Here is a 26,764-nt window from a genome sequence, read left to right on the forward strand (position 1 = left end):
CGCCGGCCCGGGCGGCGGGTTGGGGTCTTGCTGGGGTGCCCTGCAGCGTCCGCCGGTCTTGACCCGTTTGTCCTTTTCCTGCCTTTCTCTGGCTCAGAGCCAGTTTCCGGAGTCTCCGGGCCGCTCCGCCGTTGGTCTGCAACGGCGTCTGTGATGCAGTTCGCCGCGTGAAGGGGTTTTAAGTCACGCGTGTCGCGTGAGGTTCTGCCCGCACGGGGACCATGATAAACCACACTTAAGTCCCAGAGATCTCTCGTAAGGCGTGGAGGAGCTTAAACACAGCGACGGTCACGCTTCTCGGTCCTCACTCGGCTACACTGAGAAGAGACCAGGCGCAGAGGCGTAGCCGCTTCTCCTCGTTTACGGCGTCAGAAACCAGGCAGTGGGCAAAATTGGTTTTCTTACCCCCAAAATTGTGACTTCATTTCGTCACAGTTCATCGCTTTATGCTTTAACTGCAGTGCTCGCAATGGGTTAAGAGGCCGACTTTCTGCTCAGGGTGCGCACTGCACAGGTGGGAAGAGAAACCACGTAAACGCCTGGAATCGACGGACAAGTTAAATGTTCGCTCCAGCCCCGGCCGGTGGCTGCGGTGGTTGGAGCGTCGCCCCGCAAACCGACAGGTCGCAGGTTCGAGTCCCGGCCAGGGCACAGCCCTGGGGGCGGCTCGGTCCCCGTCGGGGCGGGTGCAGGAGGCAGCCGGCCACCGTTTCTCTCCCTCTCTCCCTCTCTCTAAAATCAGTAAGCGTGGACTCAGGTGAGGATAAAAAAGTTTTACACATTCGTTTTAAAGAAATATCTCTTCTAATGCTTTCTGCTAACTGCTGTGGTGAAATCGAGAGACTCAGGATTAAAACCCTCTTTCCCTCCCCCCCCACCTTCTCTGCCCTGGAGGTGACGGCGCCCCATCACACAACTCCGGGCATTTGTGGCCTTGTCAGGTGAGCGGTCCCCCATGGCTCTCTCCTCCTCTCCCCGCCCCTCTGAGATAGACACACACACACACACGCGCGTGTGTGTAGCACACCTGTGTTCCATGGTGAATGTTCCACATTTGGTAACCGCTGTCATTCATCACCCTTGATTCTGAGGGACGGCTCAGATAACAATTTTCATAGTATTACATAGGACTCTTTTTTTTCTTTTTCTTTTTTCTTTTAACTTTACAGAAATACACAGGAAGCTCTCACATAAAAAGACCCAGTTTCGTTTCTGGGGCTGACACGCTCGCTCACATGGCCCCAGCCGGTTCTGCGGGCAGCGTGTGCAGGCGAGGAGGGGGGGTGAGGCAGTGGGAGGTGCCGTCAGCACCCAGCGGGTGTCGTCCCCCCCCACACGCCCCAGCGCTGTCCCTGAACCCAGACCCCCAATCCGCAGAATGTGCAGTTCAGCAGAACTGGGGAGAGACGGAGAATCGGCCGCTGTGGTGATCATTGTAACAACCCTTTACATTGTAACAGCACCCAGACGGGCCTGGTTTCGCCCTCCCGCCGCGACAAGGATTTCCAGAGGCCCCCCCCCCACCCCGCCCCTGAGGAGGGGAAATGCCAGGAATGTGGGGGCTCAAGTTTCAGGGCCGCCTGGACCGGGGTCGGCACCTTGACGCCTGGACGCCCACCGGTCCTGGGGGTGGCGGTGGCCACGCTGAGAGGACAAGGGGGCGAAGGGGGCGACGGGCAAACCGAACCTGCAAACACACTTCCCGAGTTTGCTGTGCACCAGGTGGGAGTTCAGTGAGCTTTTCACCAGGCCCCTCGTGTGAAGAACGGAAGAAGCAAACGGGTTTTCCCGGTTTCACCAGCGGTGACGTGCGTGGGGCAGGAGAGCGAGGAATCCGGCTCAGCGGGAGCCGTGCTCACAGGGGCGTCCCCCCCACCCCTGGGGCCGCAGGTCCTGCCCGCTGTCGTGGGTCTGGTGGTGCAGGGAGGGGGCCCAGAACGCGGTGGCCATCCCTGGGGTGGCCTGGGGTCTGAGGACCCGGGATGCGAGTGGCGCGACCGTCTACACGCAGCCCTCTTGTGCCCCGCGGAGCCGGACAGAGCTGCCGCGCCGCTCGCCCGGGTCCGAGGGCTGCTCTCCGCCGGGTGCGGGCGCTCGCCTGGTTTGTCCTGGTCAGTGGTCACTGCGAAGCTGCCCGAGGGCGAAGCCGATACTATTTCTGTAACTTCCTGTGAGACTGCAAATGGCCCAAACTTCGCTTTTTCAAGTGAGCGCACAGAATTCTCTCTCTGTTTTCCATGTGGGCCAGCTGACCGCCCTGCCTCCCGCCCCAGGAGGCGGCCGGCCGGTCAGCAGTGGCGTCGGACAGAAAGTGGTGACGCGGTCCCTTCATTTGTCGCCAACACTGGACGGGAATGCGGTCTCCGAAGCAGGTTTTAGACACACGCTAAACCCTGGGGGTGAGGTTATCTCCCTGCTGGAACCTCAGCTGCTGTGGGACACCCCCGCACTGTGCAGGGGACCTGCGGGCACGCCCTGTCTGCCCCAGGTGTCCGGGCCCGGCCGTCACCCAGGGCGTTCAGCCCGCTACCCCTGCAGGCGTCGGCCCCGCGGTGGTTCTAGCAGCCCCTGAGCCCCCAGAGTGAGGCCGGTCTACGGGGCGGGGAGACGCCGTGATGCCCGGAGTGCGCAGAGGAAGGACCGTGGGGGCAGGGTCCTCCGGTGTCAGCCTTGCTTATGCGTTTTGTTTCGTTTCGGTGCTGTCTCCCCCTTGAAACTCCCAAGAAGCCCGCTGAGGAGCCACGTGTGGGGTGGGGGGCGGGGGGGGGCGGGGTGGACAATGCAGCTCCTGCCGCGAGAAGAGAAAGTTCTGTTTGGCCTTCCCCCTCGGTGGTTCTGCCCCCGACACAGGCACTCTGGCCTGGGAACCGTGCACTGGGTCGGCCAGAAAGTTCGTGAAGGGAGAGGTGCATTTCTCCTTTTCACCAATAACTTTATTGACCTGAATACTTTGAGCACGGGGGCTGTCTCCCCATGGTATACGGTTGATGATTCTCAGTGAATGCCCTGATCTGGTCGCTGTCAACTTCAGCTGGTCTGCTGACCACAGAGCCTCATCCGGCAAGGAATCTCCAGCACGAAACCTCACAACCCGCTTCCGACACGTTCCGTCAGTCACAGCCCCTTCTGCACACACGGCACAGATCTTTGTCTGCATTTCGGTTGCGTTTGTATGTTTATTCAAATAACAAAGCACCACACGCCAAAAAGTGTTGCTTATTTTCTTCCATCTTCAATATTAAAATGACTACACAAAAATTCGGGAAATTTGATAGGTTTTTTAAATGCACGCTGGTAGGACAGCTGTCACTGTAAAATCTAACGTTGTTTTCAATGATGGTGAAGACAGCTAAGCACCACGAGAGCCAGCGTACAGAAAAAAAACGAACGAACTTTTTGGCCAACCCGACAGCTCTACAGGAGAGCGGTGCCGTCCCACTCAGAGGAACCAGGTGCTGGTGTGAGTGCTGTGGAAAATCCACCCACACGCGGGAGATAACGAAGCACAAACTTTATTACCGGGGGGGGCTCAGAGGAGAATCATCCCAAATTCTGAGCCCAAAAAGGCTGGGTTGGGGGTCCTTTTTATACACCAGTCACACAGGCAGAAAGGGAGGGGACCAGCTGCCGAAAGCGAGCATTCAGAAGCAGGGGCAAGGTTAGCGACCTTCAGATATCGTTACATAGCAACGTCTTGCTCCCCGGCTCCTTACCTAAAAATAACTTTTACTCAGCTTTTGTCCAGACAAAACTTGCAAGCGTTACACAGAGCAGTTTCTTTTCCTGCCACATGAGGACGTCGACACGGCGAAGTCACCTCCTCTCCGGAGCTCCATCCGTCTGTGGAGTGGGAGGCAGGAACATGAAACTAACGGGAGTGGCTTTCGGTCTGCCCCCCCCAGAGCCTGCCTTCCACTTCGGGGACGCCGAGTACTCCGTGGACGAGAGCGCGGGCGGCGTGGACGTGCAGGTGTGGAGGGCGGGCACCGACCTCTCCGGGGCCTCCAGCGTCACCCTGAGCTCCCAGAAGACCGACCCTCCGTCCGCCAGCGGTGAGCGGTTTCCCAGCACGTCTGTTCCACGTGCGGGGGGGTGGGGTGGGGGACGCGGGGGCATGCCTGAAAGCTAGAATCCCTTACCCCGTTACAGTAGCCAGATGGGGCGGGTGTTCCCCCGAAGTCACCGCCATGTGGGGGGCCATGCAGGGAAAATACGCTTCGGGGCCGAGAACCAGAGGCCCGGGCGAACACACGTTAGTCAGAGACCCGATCCCGGCGCCTGGTTTGCACGAACTGGTTCTCTGCACGCGGCAGAGCTGGTGCTGTTTCGTGGCACAGCGCCGCACCCGCAGGATTCGTCGGGCCGGCCGGCTTCGCCAGGCCTCACGGCGCGGAAGGGCCGTGCAGTCAGGAGGCTTTCCCCCCGCCACCCCCCCCCCACCTTGCTACTCAAGCCGCCCCGGCCGGCGCGTGCCTGCCTTTGGTTCTGGGGTCGACCTCTCCGAAAGGTGATGGCAGTGTTTAGGGCGAGCACGGGATTCCAAGTTTCCTCTTTTCCCTCCTCAGTCCCCGACAACACACACGCCGTCTTGTAGCACCTGCACACTCCCACGTGGCCGGGCACGCCTTACACTGTCATCACACACAGCAAGCAGGGTCACCCCCGCTTGTCACAAGTCACCCCTGAGTTTTAACTTCTTTAGCTCAGTGGAACCAGCATAGTGCTTTGCATGGAGCCAGTGTCCAATAGACATGTGTTTGGTCCAATGAGTTGTTCTATAAGAGAAAATTCAAGTCAAAGAAAGACGGGGATGAGAATAAAGGGGAAGAAGCAGAGGGGGGGGAAACACAGGAAGGACCACAATGGATTCAGATACAGGGATTTCTAAACACGAATGGCAGACACACAACACTCAAATACAGTGCCCATTCAGAGGTAAATTTGATACAAAGTGGGCGTGAGAAGTCACGAAAACAGGCAATGACATTGAACTACCATCCCCCAGTGTAAGTCTCCGTAGACGTAGTCCCTGAAGATTAGAGGGAAGTTCGGTCTTTAACCACGTTAGACATAACTGGAGATGTTGACGCTAGGTGTGTGTCTCATGGTCTGAAAACTACTCAGCCAAGGACCAGAGCCCAGACACGCCCTTGAGAATGATGGGCTGGCCCCGAACGGGGGTGCAGGCGGCTGGAGAGCCGGACGGGGCGTCCTTCCGCGGTGGGCCGCTGTCACCAGCCGCCGCACACCTGAGTGGGACGTCCTCTGGGAGCTCACAGAGAGAAACGCAGGTGTTTGACTAATGCGAGGTTTACAGGAATGTCTTTCTTTCCTACGTCATCTATAATCATCGTGTTTGGGGGATACACTGACTCTTAGACCTGATTCTGTCAGCTCCATTCCAGAATTCCAAAATAAAGGTGGAGAATCTGTAAGACACAATGCAAAAAACCACTGAAACTAAAATAGCACAGTCAACACGGACAGAGCAGAGCTCAGACCTGATCTGGGACCCACCAGCTCCGTACGCACCACAGAGACGAGTCTTCTGTGGTGCCTTCAGTGAATGTTCTGTGATGTTCTGTGATGCTGTGCTTTCTCTTTTTTTAAACAATTGTGAATGCACCCTCATGACCTGCTGCTGACCCTGGCCCTGTGTGAGTCCCGTCTGTCCCTCCCCCCCGAATGACTCTCCCGTCCCTGTCCCAGCCGGAACCGACTACGTGGGGATCAGCCGAAACTTGGACTTTGCGCCCGGCGTCGCTGTGCAGACGGTCCGCGTGGTCATCCTGGACGACCTGGGCCAGCCGGTGCTGGAGGGAGTGGAGAAGTTCGAGCTGGTGCTTCGCATGCCCCTGCACGCCGCCATCGGCGAGCCCGGCAAGGCCACCGTCGCCATAAACGACTCCGTCTCTGACCGTGAGTGCCTGCTCGTCGGCGGTACCTGGAACGATGAGCTGGGGTTTGTGGAAAAGTCAAATAAAAAAGTGAACACGGGCTTTCGCGCCTGCGTTCGTTTCCCAGAGCTGCCAGAGCCAAGCCTGTGGACTCAGAAGTAGCTGTGTCGTGATTCGGTGTCGCAGGAGAGTTGGGGGAGGGAGGAGGGTGTGAAGGAAGCATCGGTAATATTGGAGGTCACAGCAACTGAAAACTTCCTTTTAAAAGATTTATTGATTTATTTTTAGAGAGCAGGGAAGGGAGGCAGAAAGAGAGGGAGAGAAACATCAGTGTCTGGTTGCCTCTCGAGCGCCCCCTACTGGGGACCTGGCCCACAAACCAGGCATGAGCCCTGACTGGGAATCGAACTGGTGACCCTTTGGTTCACAGGCCCACACTCAGTCCACTGAGCCACCCCAGCCAGGGCAAAAACTTTCTAATTAAAAAAGAACCCTCTCGTCACAGACGAGTAGAAGCACACGGGGCCACGCAGACCCTTGGGTGCCCTGGCCGTCTTCCACGCCTCCACACGAGACCCGCCCACCCCCTCACACGCAGGCACCCTGCGGACGGCCGAGTGCGACCTTCCGGGACAGCCCGCTGAGGGCCCGTGGCCTGCTCTCTAGCGCGTGCTCGCGAGGGGACCTGCCTGGTCTTCTGTGAGATCACCTTGACGTGTTTGAGCAGCCTAGCCTCCCGTCCAGGTCTCCGTGAGGGGACAGCTAGCCGTCCCCGAAGTGTCTCCTGTGTAACCTCACACTCACTGTCAGCTTTTGAAGCGTGGTCTGGGGCAACTGTGCTTGTAACACCGGGCACAGTCCCGGTGGCTTTCCCATCGAGAACTTCTGAGCTCTGGCTGGCACGGGCCGGTTGGTTGGTGTGGCATCCCACGGACCGGAAGGCCACGGGTTCAATTCCCGGTCAGGGCACAAACCCAAGTTGTGGGTTCGGCCCCCACTCGGGGCGCATGTGGAAGGCAGCCGACCGGCGCTTCTCTCTCACCTCGGTGTGGGCTGGGCTCTCTCCCTCCCCTCGCGATCAGAGCCATGAAAAAGGTGCTCGGGTGAGATTTAAAAAAAAAAATTCGGAGCCGCTCACGATGAAGTGACACATACGGAAAAAAAATATCTCAAACATCTGCTTTTTTTCCCCTTCTTAACCTGGCACTGCCTCCCCGTCCTCCACCCACTGGCAGAGCAAAGTTTCAGGGGTAAGGAGCTCAAAGCGGTTCCTGGGCGATCGATCGTCGGCTCACCGCCAGGGGGCGGGGCGAGGGCGGGTGGGGGCGGGGCTCCAGGCGCTCTGCGCGCTGAACCTGGTCTCCGGACACCCGTGTCGTGGGGGACCCCCGCCCCCTCCGTGCGACCTTCGCTTGTCCCCGCAGTGCCTCGGATGCAGTTCCAGGAACGAGAGTACACCGTGGACGAAAGCGACGGGCAGGTGGTGGCCACCGTGCGCCGGACGGGCGACCTGCGGCACCGCTCCTCCGTGCGCTGCTACTCGCGGCAGGGCTCCGCGCAGGTGATGGCGGACTTCGAAGAGCGCCCCAACACGGACAGCTCCCTCGTCACCTTCCTCCCAGGTGCGGGCGGGCCTGAAACTTTCACTGGAATCTGAGTAAGCCAAGATTTGGTGATCAATATACATCAGAGGCATAAAAGGTGGTTTTTCTTTTTGAAGATTTTACTTATTTTAGAGGGGAAGGGAGGGAGAGAGGGAAAGGATCGATGTGTGGTTGCCTCTCGAGCGCCCCCTGCTGGGGACCCAGCCTGCAACCCAGGCCTGTGCCCTGACTGGGAATCGAACCCGCAACCCTTTGGTTCACAGGCTGGCGCTCAATCCACCGAGCCACACCAGCCAGGGCGGGACATATAAATCCTTTGCGTCCACAAGTGTGTGACGTAATTTTGTGTGCACCAAATGGTGTCACGGGGAGGTAGGTGGTGGCAGGTGGGATGAGCCTCCCTTTTGGTTTCTGCATCGGTGTACTGATCAGGTTACAGCGCCGGGTTGTGTGTGTATTCAGAAGGCGTCCAGGGGTGCGGCATAGGCAGACTCCCCAGCGCTGGGAGATGCTTCAGGTTCAGGTGACAGAAATGAAAAGGGGCAGATGGCAGGTTTTCAATGTGCACCCCGAGCCCTAAAACCGAGGATCGGTCCGACCCAGTAATTGTTCCAGAGACTCGAGCTGCGGCCCAACTGACGGGGAGCAGCCCGTGCGGGCGGCTGAACGTGACACAGTCGGCGTTCGCCCTGTGTTCCTTGGTTTCTGAGACGAGTGGCTGCCATTAAGGAACCTCCCCCCTACAGGGCGCGGCCCATAGCGGCGGCGGGGAATGAACGTTTAGCCGTTCGTTCAACAAATACTCGCCGAAGGCTCCTTAGGTGCCCGGCGCCGTTCTGCGCGCTGTGGGCACCGCGAGGAAGAGGCGACGCCCTCGCCGCCGCGTGGGGCTGCGGTGCCAGCCACGGGTGCCTCCTGTGGGCCTCCGGGCTGTGGCTGACCAGCTGTCCCCGCGGTTCCAGGCGAGAGCAGGAAGCCCTGTGTCCTCACGCTGGTGGACGACCGGCTGCACGAGGACACGGAGGAGCTCCGGCTGGTCCTGGGCAGCCCGCGCGGCGACCCGCCCTTCGGGGCTGCCGTGGGCGAGCACAGCGAGACCCTGATTCGGATCCGCGACGCCGCCGATCGTAAGGAGTCACTTCTCGCGCGCGGCTCTGAGCGGGGGCGGCGGGGGGGGGGGGCGTCCTTCTAGGTCACAGGTTCAGGTGGCTGAGAAACCAGACCAGGCTTCAGAAGGGACTGAGACATCAGGAAAAGGCTAAGTGAGACAGAGAATGGAGTAAACCGTTAAAAGTGGGAGTGGGCGTGGAAGGATGCGGTTTCCCAATCACCCATAGCCTCCCCTCTGGCCCTGACACCCTTGGGGGCAGGTGGTCCTGGGCCGGCCGTTTCCCCCCGCCCTCCGACCCGCAGTGCACCCTCCCTGGGGGCCGGGTCCTGCGGAGCCGGGGGGCTTCGCTCCGTTGCTCCTCACACGCCCTCCGCCCTCCGGCGGCTCTGGGCGAGGGGGCCGGAGGAGCCTGGGTGTGGGGGTAGCTCAGCTCCTGCCCCCACCCCCCCGGAGAGAAACCGGGGGCCGGAGGAGCGGCAGCCTCCCCTGACAGTTCCATTTGTCCCCGTTCCCCGCGACTGCAGAGACCGTCATCAGATTCGGGGAGACCAAGTTCAGCGTCCGTGAGCCTCAAGACCCCGGGCAGTCGGCGGTGGTGCGGGTCCCCGTGGTTCGCCAGGGAGACACCTCGAGGGTCTCCGTCGTGAGGGTCCACACCAAGGACGGCTCGGCCACCTCCGGGGAGGACTACCTGCCCGTGTCGGAAGGTACGGCGGCTCAGGGCCAGCCTTCCGGGGGCTCGTCCTCGGGGCGGGGGGGGGGGACCCGGGGAAACGTGTGAGAAACAACCAGTTGAAACTGAACCTGAACTGTGCGTGCTCCTGCACATTAATCTCCTTCAGAAAAGCAGAAACGGTGGCATTCACTGCCGGGACGGCCCCCTTTTGCCTCGGGAGGGCCGTGGGTCTGGACTCGGGGGGGGGGTCCGAGCAGACGCGCCGGGTTTTCTCCCAGATAGAATGGAGTGGAACGGAGAATGTCAGAGCGTAATGCACGCAGCAAGAACAAGAGGCTTTTTAAAACTCCGCGTTGAACGCTCTTCACACGCACACTCGTAGGCTGGTCCTCGTTGTCACGTGTGTTTCTCGCTGTCGGAGGAGCGACAAAAACTTCTCGTGTCCCTAGGTAACAGACTGAGGTTATGAACTGTGGTTGTGCCCTTGCAGAGATCGAGTTTAAGGAGGGCGAGACCCAGCACGTTGTGGAAATCGAAGTGATCTTCGACGGGGTGAGGGAGATGCGCGAGGCCTTCACCGTTCACCTGAAACCGGATGAGAACATGGTGGCAGAGACGCAGGTGAGCAACCCAGTGCAGGTGCGAATTCTCAGAGACACAGGCAAGCAACCCAATGCAGGTACAGATTCACAGAGATGCAGGTGAGCAGTCTGATGCAGGTGCGAATTCTCAGAGACACAGGCAAGCAACCCAGTGCAGGTACAAATTCGCGGAGATGCAGGTGAGCAGTCTGATGCAGGTGCGAATTCTCAGAGACACAGGTGAGCAGCCCAGTGCAGGGGTGAACCCGCAGCCAGCAGTCCGTGAGGGCAGCTGCCTCCGAGCCGCCCTCGAGGCTGGATGGAGGCGCCGGCCTCTGCACAAGCTCACGCCCAAAGGTGCACCTTACCCCTTCCAACTCCTAAACAAATCTTGCTCCCATTGGGTTATGACCAAGAAATTCCTGTCTGTCTTTGAAAACTCCTGTTTGTAGAAACTCAAGGACTGGAGTCGCTGAGCCCTGCGTCTGCCCCCTTCCCCTCCCCGGGTCAGTCGGGAACCACGTGGTTTAGGATTCATCTCTGGAACCCTGGCTGGTGTGGCTCAGTGGAGTGAGCACTGGCCTGCAAACCAAAGGGTGGCTGGTTCGATTCCCACTCAGGGCACATGCACAGGTTATGAGCAAGGTCCCCTGTTGGGGGTGGGCGAGGATTCGTCTCCAGAGAGAAAGCACCGCCTCGGCCACAGCTGAGAAAGCTCTCGTCTCTACCCGAGAGAGAGAGAGAGAGAGAGCGCTGGCTAACCCCCGACCCCGCCTCCTCGGCCTCGCTTTGTGAAACCTGTGTCCAGAGCCGCAGCCACCAGAACGTTCTCTGTGTATCTAATTCGTGTCGTATCGGCAACCAGACCTTCTTCAAGATGAACACAATTTCCCCAGATTCCCAACCTTTCAGCCTAAAATAATTCTTAAAGCTACATGATTTTAGGAACCCACCAAGGTGTTAGTATCTGTACTTAAATTTACTCTCTTTCTCCTATTATTTGTTTCACTGTTAGTAGGAGATCGACTCAGGGAGACTTTTCTCCCTGGAGTGTATTGATTATCATTTCGTGAGCTTAACTGCTGGGTGTTATCTCTGCTACGGTGGCCTGGCTTGTCCTTAAAGTCATATGTGAAGTTCAAGGATGGAAGTTCAGAGAATCTTTTTCGTAGGCCCTGATCACATGAAATCGAGTCTTCGGTCGTTATTTTTATGGAGCAGGAGAGTAAAGGAACAGAGACTCACGCGGGTCCCGGCCAGCATCACGGGCTCCGTTCACGAGCACTCCTGTGACCGCGGGTCTGGGGACCGTGCGGGTCTGGGGGCCGTGCCGCTCGGGCTCCAGGGGTCGCTCGGGGGCGAAGGCCCCCTGACCGGCAGCAGGTGGCCCGAGGTCCTGTCCTGCCGGGGCCCAGCGCCTCCTGCAGCCACCGCCCACCCACAGCTGCACTGCCCCCATGACCCCCAGGGCCCACCTTCTCTCGGGGGTCTGTGCGCCTCCCCCCCCACCGTCCGCTCACCAACTTGCCAGTGTGTCATCCAGCTCCCAGCCCCAGCGCCGAGTGAGCCGCTCTCCTCCCAGCCTGGAGAGAAAGCTAGAGCCCCAGGTCCCCATGGGCTGCTGGCCCACCGGGCTGCCCTGGGCTCAGGGGCGCTCCCCCGGTGCCAGCAGACTCGGCCACGGGTCCAGGTCCCGGGGCCCAGACCGCGGAGGGCCCGTCCCCCCTGCGGGGGCCCTGCCAGCGACGGTCCCGTCCCGACACAGCCGGGCCTTGCCAGGCGTCACGACAGCGAGCGCCCCGTGCGGCCGACGGGCCCAGAGCCCAGCGTCCCCGTGGTCACCAACGGTCCCCCCCCGCAGGTGACCAAAGCCATCGTGTACATAGAAGAGGTGAACAGCATGGCCGACGTCACCTTCCCGTCGGTCCCCCGGGTGGTGTCCTTGCTGCTGTATGACGACACCTCCAAGGCCAAGGACGGCGCCGGCCCTGCGTCCGGCTACCCCGTGGTCTGCGTCACGGTGAGTCGGACGTGGGGGCGAGTGCCGGGGTCGTGGGGTTCGGTCACTGCAGCCTCGCCGGTGCTGCGTCGGCTGCGGCACGAAGGGGCACAGTGGGAAGATGGCGCGGCCCTGACTTCGGGCCGGCCGGCCGAGCGGGCCCCCCCCCCACGGAGCTCCCTGTCCGGGCTCCTCCGTCTGGCAGAGGCTCGCTGACTGCGCTGTGCACGGCGTGCCACCACGTGGTGTCTCCGTGTCACAGCGTGTCATCATGTGTTGTCAGTGTCATCACATGCTGTCAGTGTGTCATCATGTGTTGCCTCAGTGTCACCGTGTGCCACCGCGTGTCTCAGTGTCACAGCATGTTATCATGTGTTGTCTCCGTGTCACCGTGTGCCACCACGTGGTGTCTCAGTGTCACAGCGTGTCCCCACGTGCTGTCACAGGGCCTGTCCCCGAGGGAACAGTAAGCGAGGGTGGAACTCCGCACCCCAGGGAGTTAAAAGGCAAAGGGGAGAGGAGCGTGTGAGAGCCGTCCGCGTAGGACGGGGCGTGAGCGCCCCCGAGAGCACGAGGCTGCTCCGTGCGCGGGGGCGGGCGGCGGGCGCGCGCGGGGGAGGCGGCCGCGGGCAGGAAGAACGGCCCCAGGGGGCGGCCCGTCCGTCTCTGTCGTGAGCGGCCGCCGGGCCTGCTGACTGCCCGCCGGAACAGCCCTGGCGTAGGGACCTGCGTGGAGCAGGCTCGGACAGAGGGGCCCGGGACTGACGGGCCGGGGGCGGAGCGTGGCGCCCGGTTGCCCGGAGACGGGGCTGCAGGCTGCGTTGTGGGGGGGGCGTGGGGGGGGCAGGGCGCGCCTGCGCAGAGGAGCGGAGCGGAGCGCGCACGTGAGCGCGTTCCCGCAGCAGCGGCCGGAGCTCCCCGAGAAAGGCCCGCATGGGGGGGGCGGGGGGGGCAGCCATCGAAGGAACGCTGCGGAAGAAGGAAGAAGAAGAATCGGCTGGTTCACCGACCCTCCCTCCGGGGTGGGGGCGAGACCAGAGACGTGGGGGGGGGGCAAAGGACCGGCGGGAGAGGCGCAGAGACCCCCCCTCCCTCCGTCAGGCCCGCAACCCCGGGGGTCCCCGAGGTGAGGGAGCGAAGACCACGCCCTTCCCTCAAGCTCGAGGCGGAAACGAACCCCCAGGAGCTTGCAGTGCGGGGTCGGGGCTCACGGAGGCTCCCCCAGCGGGGAGTGGGGGCGCCAAGGCTGCGCGAACGGCGAGGAGAAGCGGGGAACAAACGCGCTGGGGTGGGGCTCTGGGGGGAAGTGGCCGGCCCGTTGTGTGGGCTGCCGCCCTGACCCGGCCCTGACCCTGACCCGGCCCTGACCCTGACCCGGCCCTCTGCCCCCCCCCCGCCCCGCAGGCCTGCAACCCCAAATACCCCGACTACGACCGCACGGCCTCCATCTGCGCCAGCGAGAACATCAACGACACCCTGACCCTCTACCGGTGGCTGAGCAGCGCGCCCGTGGGCGCCGACGGCGTGGCCAGCCCCCTGCGGGAGGTGGACCTGGACACGTACTTCGCGTCCACGAGGACCATGGCCTTGGACTCCATCTACTTCCAGCCCGGCTCCCGGCTGCGGTGCGCGGCCCGCGCCGTGAGCGCCGAGGGCCGCGAGGGCCTGGAGCTGCTGAGCCCGGCCGTGACCGTCAGCAGGGACGAAGGTGACTGCGGGTCGGGGGGCCCTTTCCCTGTGGGGCCCCCCTCCCCCAGAGCCGGGCACAGCATCGCAAATGTCCAATTTCTGGTTACGGAGTCTTTATTCTGCCCCGTGTTCCGTAATACGCTCTAGTACTTAAAAATGGCATCATTGTTTTAAAAAATATTCATTAGAAAGCAAATAGTTACTCATTGCACGCTTTTAAATCGCCTGTCGTGCACCAGAGTTGGGACTGGCACATAAGTGCTTTATGTTGCAATTAAAAACACAAACGGCCCGGCCGCCGTGGCTCCGCTGGTTGGAGCGTCATCCCGTGACCCCAACGGTTGTGGGTCCCTGCTCCGGACGAGAGGCAACCGATCAGTGTCTCTCTCCCTCTCATTCTCCCTCCCGTCCCCCCTCTCTCTCAAACCAATAAGCGTGTCCTCGGGTGAGGCTTTAAAAAAATTAAACAGTGCTTTGAAAGGGGCCCTCCTGATAGTAAAACAGACAGCCCCGGCGCTGAGGCCTGCCTCTGATTTCACTCCTGTCCGAACAGGTGCCTGTTTCCTGGGCTGTGCACAGCGAGAAAGGCCATTATGTAGTCCTAGGTGTCTTGACGTTGTGATTTAGTATCTTGGTCTCTTCCATGAAGTGAAAATGAAAACATCGAAATTCTTTCAAAGCAAACATTGGAAAAAGATTTTCATATCCAAGTTCTTGAGGGTCACAGAGAGAGGGGGGAGAGAGAGAAAGAATGAGTCACATTTTATAATACACACACTAAGAAACTACACGTGTAGAGAATACTACACACTTTACTGATTCTACAGGGACTTTAGTTTTTGTTTTAAAAAATGAGTGCATATCTCATTTTATCAGCTTATAAATCAGTGTGTTTTATAACTAGTGATAAAAATATTACTCTAGAGTAAACCTCAAATTCACTGAAATGACACTTTATTTCGGGTGACTTCCCATCACTCGCACTGTGTCTGTCCCTACTTCACGTTAAAGTGACTCTGGGAACACGCTCATGACCCAGACTGTCCGGCACGTGTTAAATCACATTGAACAACTAGTTTTTTCTCAAACTTCCTAAAATACCCCAAATGTGGAGAAGTGACTCCTTTCCACACCGTGGTCTTCTGCTTCGTGACACTGTCCACTCTCAGCAACACCTTGGTCCGGAGAGAATGCGAAAGTGGGCAGAAAAATGACAGCGCCCGTTTTAGACATGTCCTCGAGGTGTTGTCCACTGTCTACTTCTAACACGAATATGCCCCTTCGTAGGCCTGTGCCAGCCCCGGGTGCCGGGGGCCGTGGGGGCGGAGCCGTTCTCGGCCAAGCTGCGCTACGTGGGCCCCGAAGACCCCGAGCACGCGAACCTCGTGCAGCTCACGGTGACGATGCCGCACACGGACGGTGGGTGCCCGGGGGCACAAATCCGGGGACGGGATCGGGGCTCCGCGTCGGCCGGTTCATTTCACTGCCCCCCCTCCCCCCCAAACAGCTGGGTGGGCAGCGAGCACTCACTTTGCAACTTGAACTTCAGGTCTTTCCGCCTCGTTCAAATGTTTCTGCTTTCTGGCTGCCTGTTTTTTAAAAATCGGACAGTTTAAGCATTCTCTAAAATTAGATCGATGCGACTCGTGTCCAAACGCAATGGAGCAAAGCCGTGGCGGACGTGCTGGTTTTCTCGAACGAGCCCAGATGGGCCTTCGAAACCTTTGAACTTGAACTTACAGCAAAGCGTTTTCATACGACACTGGTCTTCAAGGCGTCTTTGCTGTTTCACGGCTACAGTTTGGGAAGTCCCTCCCAACAGAATAAAATTAAAACGGCAACAAACAGTATTACACGTGGTGCCCCTTTTCTCCGGGTAGGGAAGTGTGGCCGGAATTTGTGAGGCGATACCTTTGTCCACATTTGATGAGCACTTTGCCCCAAACACAGAAGACATTTTCGAGTTGTATTCCACTCCGTTCGCTTCACACGGGAAGACACTTGCTCACTGTTACTTGGCTGCTCGTTATGTTTCCAGTAGCTCAGGGAGAGGAGGCGTGAGGTCCTGTCAGGAGTTACAAGGTGGCATCCAGCTTCCCCCATAAAAAGCTTTGTCTGTGCTTTACAAACCCGAATGTGTGTGTGTGTGTGTGTGTGTGTGTGTTGGGCCGGGGGCTCAGGCTGACAGGAACCTGTCCCCCGTTACAGCACCACGCTGGGGCCACGACTGACCACTCGTCTGTAGGTTAGCCTTGGACATGGGACCCCGGGGTGCAAAGAGCTGAGGAGACACCCACCCCCCGAAAACGGACCTACGACAGCCAGGGACAAGGGTGGAAGGGTCGAGTGGTATCTCAGTGTCCTCAGGACAACAGCCGTGTGTCAGCGCTCTCCCGGGAACCTCCCAGGGGCCCCGGGGACCCGGCGCGGCCCTCTGAGGGTCGCTGCTCTGAGGCCTCTCTAAGACTCGTCCGGAGGAGCAGGGGCGAGGACGCGCCCTCCGCCCGGGCAGGAGTGGTGACCCCGACTGCACCCCCCCGCAGGCCTGCTCCCCGTGATCTCCACGAAAGAGCTCTCCGGCTTCGAGCTCACCCTCAGCCCCGACGGCACGAGGGTGGCCAACCACAGGTGCTCGAACCTGCTGGACTACACCGAGGTCAAGACCCACCACGGGTTTCTGACCGACGCCACCAGGAACCCCGAGGTGGTGGGGGAGGCGTACCCGTACCAGTACAGCGCGTCCCTGCGGGGGGCCGGCACCCTGCGCTTCTACCGCAGCCTGAACCTGGAGGCCTGCCTCTGGGAGTTCGTGAGCTACTACGACATGTCCGAGCTCCTCGCCGACTGCGGGGGCGCCGTGGGGACCGACGGGCAGGTACGGGCACGGGGCGTCTGGGCCACGGTCGGTGAGCGGGTGCCCCGGGCGGGAGGATTGCTGGGCAGGCCGGGAAGCGGGAGGGACCCGGGACGTGTGTGGTGGGAGGCGGCCGCGGCTGCCCTGCCGCCTGCAGGCCGGTTTCTCCGCATTTCTCTCCCTCTCTCTCTCTCTCTCTCTCTCTCTCTCTCTCTCTCTCTCTCTCTCTCCCCCCTCTCTCTCTCTCTCCCCCCTCTCTCTCTCCCTCTCCCTCTCTCTCTCTCTCTCCCTTTCTCTCTCTCTCTGCCCCCCTCCACCACCCCCACCCCATCCCCATGTTCCCCCAGTTATCCGCACGCACGTGTCAGGGTGGGGAGGGCGAAAGACCCATGAGACTCCTACGTGAACGCACCCCCCGGGATGTGGTAGCTGCCCGATCAGCAGATGCTCGTTTACTCTCGCCCGCACCCCCCAGGCCACCAGCAGGGTGCCCCAAAGAGGAAAGTGTGACATTGGAAGCGAGACCCTTCCTCTCAGCTAATGACATTTGCTGCGGGTCTTCCCGCTTTCTCACGAGCTATATAATAGTTTAAAAAGTGCCTGAGGACAGCAGGAGTCACGGCAGTCCCGGGCTGGGGAAAATCCCCAACGCCCACCGACTGATGAGCGGGTTGATAAAACGCAGTGCCCGCACACAGTAGGCGCCTGCACGCAGTAGGGCGCTATCCAGTAAGAAAAGGGCTGGAACAGGCTGCCGCGTGGACGCGTGTTGACAGCAGCATGCCCGGCGTGAGAGAGGCCGCCACAGAAGACCGCGTGTCGGGTGGTCCCCTCTGTGAGGAACGCTCAGAGCAGGCGGATCCCCGAGGCCGAGGGTCAGCTGGTGGCCCCCGCGCCTGCGGGTTTGGGGGGGGTGGTCCTTACGGGACTGGCTGCTCCTGAGTAAGCAAGTCCTCTTCCTTTTGGAGGCGGTGCGAACGTCCCCCGATGGGCAGTGGTGGGAGTCCCAGGACTGCCTGGGCCCACCCCATGCCACCGATTCGTCCGCCGGGAGGGGGTCGTAGAGCGTGAGACCCGGGTCACAAAGCTGGTGCCGAGCTGAAGGGCGAGCGCGGCAGCTCCACAGGGTGCCGTCCGCCGCTGCTGGGGCGGCCGCCGGGCACTCCGTGCCGCGAAGGAAGCTCGTGCAGCAACGGCCCTTTCGTGGCCTCAAAATTAACGCGCTCTTTCTTCTTTTTCTTCTTCTTTTTGACGCTGTTTTCCCCAGCGGTGCCCCGGCACGCGCGGCTGCTGGCGGAGGCAGGAGGCGACCCGCGCGGGCGGCGGGGTGACGCTGACGGGCGCCGTCTCCCGTTGCAGGTGCTGAACCTGGTGCAGTCCTACGTGACGCTGCGGGTCCCGCTGTTCGTGTCCTACCTGTTCCACGCCCCCGCGGGGGCGGGCGGCTGGCAGCACTTCGACCTCAAGGCCGAGCTGCGGCTGACCTTCGTGTACGACACGGCCATCCTGTGGGACGACGGCATCGGCAGCCCCCCGGGGGCCGAGCTCCAAGGTGGGGCCCGCGCCCGGGGCGCAGGAGCCGCCCGGACGGCCGCTGAAAGCGGTAGAGGCGACTTTCAGGGCCGACGACTTTCTTTTTGTCACGAGAAAACACGCTCTCAGGGGCTCCAGTTTCGTGCGCTGCGTGACTGTCCCGCCCGCCCGTGCGAGGAGACCGGGCGAGGGGGGTCCCACAGGGCGGTCTCCCGTCTCCCTGGGCTCCGGAAACGGGAGGCGCGTGTTTGAGTCCCGCCCCCGCAGTAGCCAGCGGGGCGGCCCTGACCGCGGTGCTGACCCTTCTCCGCGAGCCGCTTCCCCGGAGGGAGGGGCTGGGCTCCGGGGTCCTTTCTGCTGTGCAGCCCCCAGGCCCTGGGACGCCGTAGCCGCGCGCGCTGGAGTAACGGGGGCAAGGCCCCGACTGTCGGACCCACCGGCCTCTGCACGACTTCGGTGCGGTGTCCGCGCCGGGACCCCGTAATTCGCCGTCCTGGGCGGGAGCTGGTGGGTCCGCTGCCGAGGCTGCGCCTCCCGCTCTGGCCGGCACCGCCGCTCTGGGTCCGCGGGGGTCTGAGCGCGTGGCTTTGCGTGAGCCCGAGGGGAGACACTCAGACCTGCTCCTCGGAGTCCCACGGTCCCGTCTCAGACCCGCCGCCCGGCACCCGTTAAACGTCCCCGGAAGCCACGCGCAGGGTGCTGTGTTCGCCCTGAGCGGTCACTCCCGATCACGCGGCACAATTTAACGCCGTGTTTCGCCTCCCGCCTCTCCCGCCACCCGGAAGGCTCCTGGCAGCGCGCGTGGGCCGGACGCCGGGAGACCAGGTGGACGCGACCTCGGCTGGGGAGGGGACCCGGCCCCTGGTCGCCGACCGCCCCCCCCCCATGCGCACTGTCCCCCTGCAGGCTCCCTGCACCCCACCAGCATGCGCATCGGCGAGGACGGCTGCCTGGTCGTGAACTTCAAGACGGAGGCTCAGTTCCACGGCCTGTTCGTGCTGTCGCATCCGGGTAAGGCCCGCGCCCAGTCTCTCCGCGTCCGCCCACGTTTCCGGGGCTCCCCCAGGAGCGAGGCGGCCCGCCTTGCAGGTGAAGCCCAGGTGTGTGCGTGAACCTGCAGGTGAAGCCCAGGTGTGTGTGCAGGTGAAGCGCAGGTGTCCACCTGAAGGCGCCTTCACAGACCAGCTGCGTCTGGTAATCTGCAGCGTCACCGTCGTCTGTGTAGACTTTTAGGGAAAATACGAAACGGTTGGAGTGAGTGGAAAAGAGAGCTCTACCGAGCTGATTTTAGGTGACGTTTTCCTCAGACAGAGCGCTCACTCCAATTCCGCGGCACAAAAATAATGGAATTTTAACGTACTTGTTCAGCAAGAACTTCCAAGTTCACAACGGCTCTCTCGGTGCTGCAAGGCAGCGTTAACACAGCCGGAAGCACTGAGTCTGTGTCGTCCTTAACTCTCCGACCTGTTGGGTCCTTACCTTTCATCACTGGCTGAGTGATGTCACTGACGGACGGGCTGTGATCTGAGCATCAGCCAGGCCGCAGTCGCTGAAGTCCCAGGTCAGAGCCTCACTTCATAGGAAGGACAGTGCACTCAGAATAATCCGTTGACTCTCTGTGTTACTGGGACGGTAACGTGTGTTTTACGGACGTGCCCACTTCTGCCAGGTTGGCGGTGAAGTCGTTCACTCGCAGCCTCCCCCGTCCCTGTTTATTGGGGGGGGGGGGCGGTGCGGGGGCGTGCTCCCCCCAGGAGAGAATAGAGCTGGACGTTCAGGAATAGAGAGGTGTCCACTGTATTTCTAGGAGACTGAACGACAAGAAGTACAGAACCAAAAAAGAAACATTTTTCATTGCAGTTCTCAGTTCTGGAAAATGAGGGCTGCGTAGCCTTTACAGTTCCCGTCCACGCGTCCTCCTTCCTAGTAAACGGAGACTCTGTTTGGGCGTGAACGCGGGCGGGCACTCCGCGTGAAAACAGATGCCACGCGTGGCTGGGTTCGCCCGGCGGGGTGGGCGCCGTGGACGGGGAGGCCGGCTAGCCACCCGCCTGGCCGCACACGCGGGGCCTCCCCCTCTCACAGCGGGAAGAGCGCTGAGTTAGGGGCCCGAGGGCGCACGACCTGGCTGTGGGGTCTTGGCAGGGTCTCGCGGTCTCTCTCTCTCTCTCTGCACAATGCCGCAGCGGCCCTGCCGCTGTGCAGGCTCACGATACGAGTAAAACAAATGATGTATCAGAAAGTACCTGTGAGACCCCCAGCCATCTTGCGCTGTCCCTAACCTCCACGCCGCGGGTGTCCCCGGCCCCTGTCCAGCCTCCCTCGCCAGCTCAGTGGTCACGTCGGCCGACCACCCGGGCCTGACTTTCTCCCTGCGCCTCCTGAGGAGCGAGCCCACCTTCAGCCAGCCCGCCCAGCAGTGGAGCTTCGTGTCCGACCTCGCGGTGAGTGACCGCACCCCCCCCCCGGCCTCCCCTCCGGGGACCTCTGGCCGCGCCGCCGGCTGATGCCTCCACGTCCGCCCTCCCCCCACAGGTGCGGGACTACTCGGGCAGCTACGCGGTGACGCTGCTGCCCTGCACCGCTCCCTTGCATCAGGGGTACCGCCTGCCGGTCACCTGCAGCCCCGGAGAGCCTGTCACCTTTGACCTCGACATCCGATTTCAGCAGGTGTGTCTCCTAGAGTTATTTTCCCGAGACTTGTAGAAGCCTACTTTGTTATTTGTTTGGGTTACTTTTATCCGTTAAAAAAAAATCACACAAGGACTTGAATTCTTGCATCCTGGGAAGAAAGAAGGAAGTCAGAGAGGAAGGAAGGAAGGAAGGAGGAAAGGAAGGAAGGAGGGAAGAATTGCCTTTCATCTGTGTTGGTTCAGTCTATCAAATCCATAATGCAAGAGTAGGAAGGGTTCCTTTTCCCTCATCTCTCCCCGGAGTTCGCCGCCCTGCAGACCGGGGAATTGTCCCCGGAGTTCTCCTGTTCGTCTTCTCCTCGTTTTCGGTCTTCCCGAAGAACAAATATCCCGTAGTCCGTGCCACCTCAAAGCACCTAACTGCCGTGTGGTCCAGGAAAGGTGGTGGCACTTGGTGTCCAAGACTTCCCACCGAACGCCGGCCTGCCGCGGCCGAGATGTTTGCAAGGCCGGCCGGGCCCCGGCCAGCCGGCGGGAGTGCGCTCCAGCTAATGCTCCTTGGTGTCCCGCGAGAGAAAGTGCCGCCTGGCCGGTTGGAAGGACAAAGCCAGCGTCACGGTTCCCTAAGTTGGTTCGGCTGGAGAGTCACACGGTGTTTAGTGTCTTACACGCCCGCGTGCAGCCAGGGCGCGTGCCTGTGCGTGACGCGTGTGCACGCCCGAACCACCAGCAGCAGGTGAGAGGGCCTCCACTCCCGGTTCCAGGTCAGCGACCCCGTGGCGGCGGAGTTCAGCCTCAACACCCAGATGTACCTGCTCTCCAAGAAGAGCCTCTGGCTGTCCGACGGGTCCATGGGCTTCGGGCAGGAGAGCGACGTGGCTTTCGCAGAAGGTACCGCCCTGCAGGCGGGGGGCCCCGCACCCGGGGGGCACACCTCGCACCCGGGCTCTGCGTGGCTGGGGCCGTGTTTGGGGGGGAACACTGTGCCCTCCTGTGCAGTTCTGGGAGTACGCCTGGGTTTCTGTCGCCGTGGCAGGCTGGGTGTGTGTCACTGGGTGGTTTTTGCTTCTGGAGAAAGGAGTCTCTATTTTTCCTTACCTCGGTGATTTTTAGAGTAAGTTCGTTGTTTTTTCTTTAATGTATTTCCAAGTTTTACAAACATACATGTTGCAGCCACGTGGGGTTGCCAGCACCCCGGGGGCCAGCACTGTGGCTGTCCCGCGCGGCACCTGGCCAGGTGTCCCGCAGCTCCGGTGGGAGCTCAGTGGGGCGTGTCCTTCAACCCTCTTTCCTGGTCAGACGCAGTTCATTCAGCTCTTTGTTGATTTCTTTTTAGTGTTCGCCTATAACGTGTTAGTCTGCATCTTGCCGACCAATTTATTTGTGCAAACTAGACTTTAACCACGCGAGACAGATGCTACAGAGGTTAAGGTGTAGCTGGGACTCGAGGTCATTGCCGTGGCTGGCTGGTCGCGCGAGAGCCAACCCAGGTCCTGCCCCCTGTGGTCATCCCGCATCACTCTGGGGAGTGACCCAGATCCGGGGGCGGACACTGAAAGGTCGTTGACACGCGACGGCCCCCTGGAAGAGAAGGAAGCCCTCTCTGGGGTCATCATCAGGAATCAGGAATCAGGAATCGCTCCCAGGGCCGCCCGCGCCGACCCCCCCCCCAACCCCGGGCTGACGCCCCGCGCCTCTCTGCCAGGCGACGTCATCTACGGCCGCGTCATGGTGGACCCCGTGCAGAACCTGGGCGACTCCTTCCGCTGCAGCGTGGAGAAGGTGTTCCTCTGCGCGGGGGCCGCCGGCTACGTCCCCAAGTACAGCCCCCGGGACGCGGAGTACGGCTGCCTGGCCGACTCGGCCTCGCTCCTGCACAGGTTCAAGATCGTGGTAAGTGCGGCCCCGCCGCGTGGAGCCGGGGGCGGGGGGGCGGGGGGGGCTGGCGGGAGGGCGGGGACACAGAGCCGGCCGGTCCCACACGGCGCGGGGGGGGGCGCCCCGGCCGGCGTGGCTCAGGAGTTGCGTGTGGTCCCACAAAGCGAAGAGGAGGGAAAGGTATCTTGGCTGCCCAGGGCCCCCCCCAGAAGAGAAAGGGGTGCCCGCCCCGCACGAGGACCCGCAGCCCAGAGCACCAGAGTCGGGAGGAGGGGCCCCCGCCGCAGGAGGAGGCTGTGACGTCAGCAGGGAGTCCTGCCAGGCCGACCCAGGGCTGCTGCAGCCCCCCCCCCCACCAGGTGCCCCTTCAGAGGGCCCACGCGCGGACTCACTGGCTCACACTGTCCCGAAGCTGCAGTGACGGGACAGGGACGTGTGGGAATCGTGCAGCTGCAGGACAGGGGCTGGGGGGACCCAGCTTTCCGGGGCGGGAGTGCCGGCGGGCCTTTCACTGTCCCTCTCACAAGGCGCCCCCCACACACAGCCAGCAGGGGCGGGGCCAGCAGGGAGGGGCGGGGCCAGCAGGGAGGGGCGGGGCCAGCAGGGAGGGGCGGGGCCAGCAGGGGAGGGGAGGGGCCAGCAGGGAGGGAGGGGTCAGCAGGGAGGGAGGGGGCCAGCAGGGAGGGGAGGGGGTCAGCAGGGAGGGAGGGGGCCAGCAGGGAGGGGCGGGGCCAGCAGGGAGGGGGCGGGGCCAGCAGGGAGGGGCGGGGCCAGCCGACACCGCCAGCCCCACGCAGCTCACCCAGGTCTTTTCAAAAATGGCCAAAGGACATTTGGAGAATAGGCCTTCTCCAAAGAGGACCTGCAGGTGGCCAGTAAACGTATCGAAAGATGCTCAAGGTCACTAAGCACCAGAGCGATGCAAATTACAGCCACACGAGACACCACCTCACGCCTGTCAGACTGGCCGTCATCAGTACGTCCACAGACGACAGGTGCTCGTGAGGACGTGGAGGGAACAGAGAAACTCAGAGATACAGAGAACATTTGACGGTTTCCACATCGGAGGGGGCCGGGGGGATGGGTGCAAACGTGAAGGGATTGGGAAGCACCAGTCGCTGGTTACAGAACCGTCCCCGGGGTGTGGTGGTAGGAGACGCAGCCAGTCATGTTGTCGTACTGCACACAGGGTGCCAGGTGGGCGCTGGTCTCGTGGGGCATCACTCTGTGCGTTATGTAAACGTCTAACCGCCCTGCCGTGCGCACACCTGAAGCTCATACAACGTTGAGTGTCGACTGTCAATGAAAACTACACGTTTTCAATCTGGGTGACGGCTTCGACCCAGACGACGACCTGGGTACATATTCAGAGTTACCCATCCTCCTCTTAACCTCAAGACCACGGCATCTTTTCGGAGGAGACTCAGCGGTGACGTTCTGGGGTTATTTGTACTTTCACGGAACTGCCAGCCCGGCAACCCTGCTTTTCTCTTTTGCCCCGAGGACAAAGCGCAGCCCGAGACCCAGGCCGCCGGTTTCGGCGACGTCCTGTTCAACGCCAAGCTGGCGGAGGACGACCCCGAGGCCGTCCTGCTGGTGAGCCAGCCGGGCTCGGATGGATTCAGAGTGGACGCGACGCCCCTCTTCCAGGTGACCGGCACACCCGCAGCGGCCGCGGGACCGCCCGCAGGTCCCTCGGCGTCTGAGCGCCTCGGCCGGCTCAGCGGCCCACGGCAGGGCTGGCTAGGTTGCCCTTGGCATTGAGGGACGCAGGTCAGCCACAGCCTGCCCTCCGGGGCCCGGGTGTGCAGCCCGTGAACTCCAGCCGTTCCCGCTGTCCATGTTGACGTGTTTTGTTAAGTCGGTGTGTGCTGAAGGCCCTGGTCCGGCACGGGAGGAGTCCCAGTCTGAGGGCGGGAATCGGCTTCTCCTACTCAGAAGCCCCTTCCTGGTGACTCCTGCTGACCCCTGGTGACCCCTGGTGACCGGCTCCATTAGAGCGGTCTCATGGGAGCCTCGGGACTCGGACCAACAGCTGGGCGGAGCCCGAGAATCCCCGCCCACACGGACCTTGTGGTCCAGGACAGACAACCGTGCCCTGGGGGGAGGGTGGACAGGGGAAGGGGACGAATTCAGAGATGGGGGCACACCGAGTCCTTGGGGAAACTGCACTTTCCAGGACAGTTACCGAAAAGTGTTCGGGCAGAATGGGTTGGAGCGATGTGTTGCCTTCAACCGAAAAAGGCTTTTCTAAAAGATCTTATTTATTTATTTTTTGAGAGAGGGGAAAGGAAGGAGAAAGAGAGAAACATCCATGTGTGGTTGCCTTTTGTGGGCCCCCTACTGGGGACCTGGCCCGCAACCCAGGCATGTGCCCTAACTGGGAATTGAACCAGTGACCCTTTGGTTCACAGGCCAGCACTCAGTCCATTGAGCCACACCAGCCAGGGCTGAAGAGAGAATCTTAAGGAGGCACATCTGTTAGGGAGGTGTGTGTGTGTGTGTGTGTGTGTGTGTGTGTGTTGTTACTGTCGACTCTCGAAGCATTCGCCCTCTTCTGAACCCCGCGGGCCCCAAAGAGCCGTCAGAAAGTCCCTTCTTCCCCCCAGTCCTGAAAAAGCAGAAAAGTGTCCTCTGGTCTTATGGGTGAATGTGCAGCAAGACGCACCAGAAACGAGTCCCAGGTCCCAGAGGTCTGAGTTCTAGTCCTGCCCCTGCCACTCACGGGTCACGTGGGTGACAGGGGGCGTGTCACTGAACCCCGTGTGGGTGGGAAGTCCGACGTCTGAAGGTCTCCCCAGCGCGGACATTGTAGGGCGACCGGGGCAGAGGACCGGACGCCCGCCCGCACGTCCTCCCTTGCCCTCGCGCACAGGTGACGGTGGGTGTCGGTGGATCAGGCCCAATCGAGTCGGCGCTCATCGCCGCGGCCGCCAGCTGCTCCTGGAGATGCTCGGAACCCGGGTCGCACAGCTGTCGCCTTCCTGACCAGCGGGGTTGTGTCTTCCAGGTGGCGGTGGGCCGCGAGTGGTACATACACGCCGTCTACACGGTGAGGTCCAGGGACGGCGCCGCCGGCGGCATCGGCAAGAGGAGCGCGGAGCGGCAGCACCACCTGGTCGCGGCGGCGGCGGCGCCGAGCGGGGGCCGGAGGAGGGCCCGGCGCGCCCCCGCGCTGGTGTGGGAGATCGGGGCGGAGAACGGCCGCGGCACGGACATCCAGCACATCGCCCTGGACCGCACCCGCGAGAGGCAGGTCCCCGAAGGGAGAGTCCCCGCGGACGGCGCTGCGCCCCTGGAGCCCGACGGCCCCCTCCCCGAGGTCGGCCTGGCCGTGGTCGCGGGCGGCCTCACCGTGGGGCTGCTGGCCCTGGGCCTCAGCGCCGTGGCCGCCGCCCTGCTGTGCCGGCGCAGGGGCCGGGGGAAGGAGGCCCCCCGGGGCCCGGGCAGCAGCAGGGAGCCCATGATGCCCCCGCGGAGCGGCCCCCACGGCGACAGCTCCGAGGTGTGACCGCCGTGGTGGCGTGCCCCCCCTCCTCGAGCGCCTCCGACCTCAGACACTAGAACCCCGAACGCTCCAGGAAGCGCGGAGGGCCGGGGCCGCGTGTGTGCCCGAGCTGCCTCCGGCGGCCGCCTGCGCTCGCGGACTTGGACTGAGTTCCGTCCAGCGGGCAGCTCGGACCTCGGGCCGCGTGCCGCCCCGTGCCCGCGCCGCGCAGCCCCGAGCCGCACGCACGTGGACCTCGGGCCGCGGGGACCGCGCTCGCCCTCCGCGCGGCGCGGGCGCAGGTACTCCCAGGTGCCTGCGGGCCTCGGAGTCTCCGCTGGTCCCGCACGCGCAGGTGCGGCCATCACGCGGTTTCACACGGTTTCTGGTTGTGCAAGTTTATTCCTGGGAGGGGTTGGGGGTTCGGTGGGGGGCTGGGGGCCTGGCAAACACGCCGGGGACCGCGACCGGCTTTCCGCGAGGGGAGGGCAGCGAGGCACGGTGGCCAGGGTGACGCAGCCGCAGGTCGCCCTCTCGGCGCCTGGGCGGGGGAGGGGGGAGGGCGGTTGGAGGGGCAGGAGCGCGCTCCCTCGCGTCCGAACCGTCTCTCGTCCTCACCGGGCCCTCCTGGTTAGTGCGCTCCTCTAAGTCTGCAGTCGGGTCCCGTGGAGGAGAGACAGGGGCGCGGAGGCCGCTCCGATTCGGTCTAAGTGAGACGGGGACTGTGCCCTCACACGACATTACACCTTGTTGGTGCTCAGTGTTGGCGGGAACCAGGGCTGCCGACAGGTCGATGACACGGCGGGGGGGACCCATAGGGAT

General features: G+C 62.0%; 1 protein-coding gene across 1 annotated transcript in view; it reads left to right on the forward strand.

The window, feature by feature from the left end:
- The window catches only part of FREM2 (FRAS1 related extracellular matrix 2), an 83,914-nt gene extending 57,568 nt beyond the window's left edge, over window positions 1-26,346 (forward strand). The window contains exons 7-24 of the mRNA XM_045838991.1: window positions 3,903-4,052; window positions 5,710-5,919; window positions 7,322-7,519; window positions 8,464-8,628; window positions 9,137-9,319; window positions 9,779-9,909; window positions 11,731-11,889; window positions 13,273-13,576; window positions 14,845-14,976; window positions 16,101-16,432; window positions 17,771-17,963; window positions 18,851-18,955; window positions 20,261-20,388; window positions 20,480-20,614; window positions 21,342-21,468; window positions 22,283-22,470; window positions 23,959-24,105; window positions 25,466-26,346. Coding sequence (XP_045694947.1) covers window positions 3,903-4,052; window positions 5,710-5,919; window positions 7,322-7,519; window positions 8,464-8,628; window positions 9,137-9,319; window positions 9,779-9,909; window positions 11,731-11,889; window positions 13,273-13,576; window positions 14,845-14,976; window positions 16,101-16,432; window positions 17,771-17,963; window positions 18,851-18,955; window positions 20,261-20,388; window positions 20,480-20,614; window positions 21,342-21,468; window positions 22,283-22,470; window positions 23,959-24,105; window positions 25,466-25,966 — 3,488 coding nt within the window. The 3' untranslated portion in view covers window positions 25,967-26,346. The remainder of the gene's footprint in view (window positions 1-3,902; window positions 4,053-5,709; window positions 5,920-7,321; window positions 7,520-8,463; window positions 8,629-9,136; window positions 9,320-9,778; window positions 9,910-11,730; window positions 11,890-13,272; window positions 13,577-14,844; window positions 14,977-16,100; window positions 16,433-17,770; window positions 17,964-18,850; window positions 18,956-20,260; window positions 20,389-20,479; window positions 20,615-21,341; window positions 21,469-22,282; window positions 22,471-23,958; window positions 24,106-25,465) is intronic.
- Window positions 26,347-26,764: the final 418 nt, after the last annotated feature.

This window comes from Phyllostomus hastatus, unplaced genomic scaffold (assembly GCF_019186645.2).
Source record: "Phyllostomus hastatus isolate PE091 unplaced genomic scaffold, TTU_PhHast_1.1 phas_contig_29, whole genome shotgun sequence".
Taxonomy (NCBI): domain Eukaryota; kingdom Metazoa; phylum Chordata; class Mammalia; order Chiroptera; family Phyllostomidae; genus Phyllostomus; species Phyllostomus hastatus.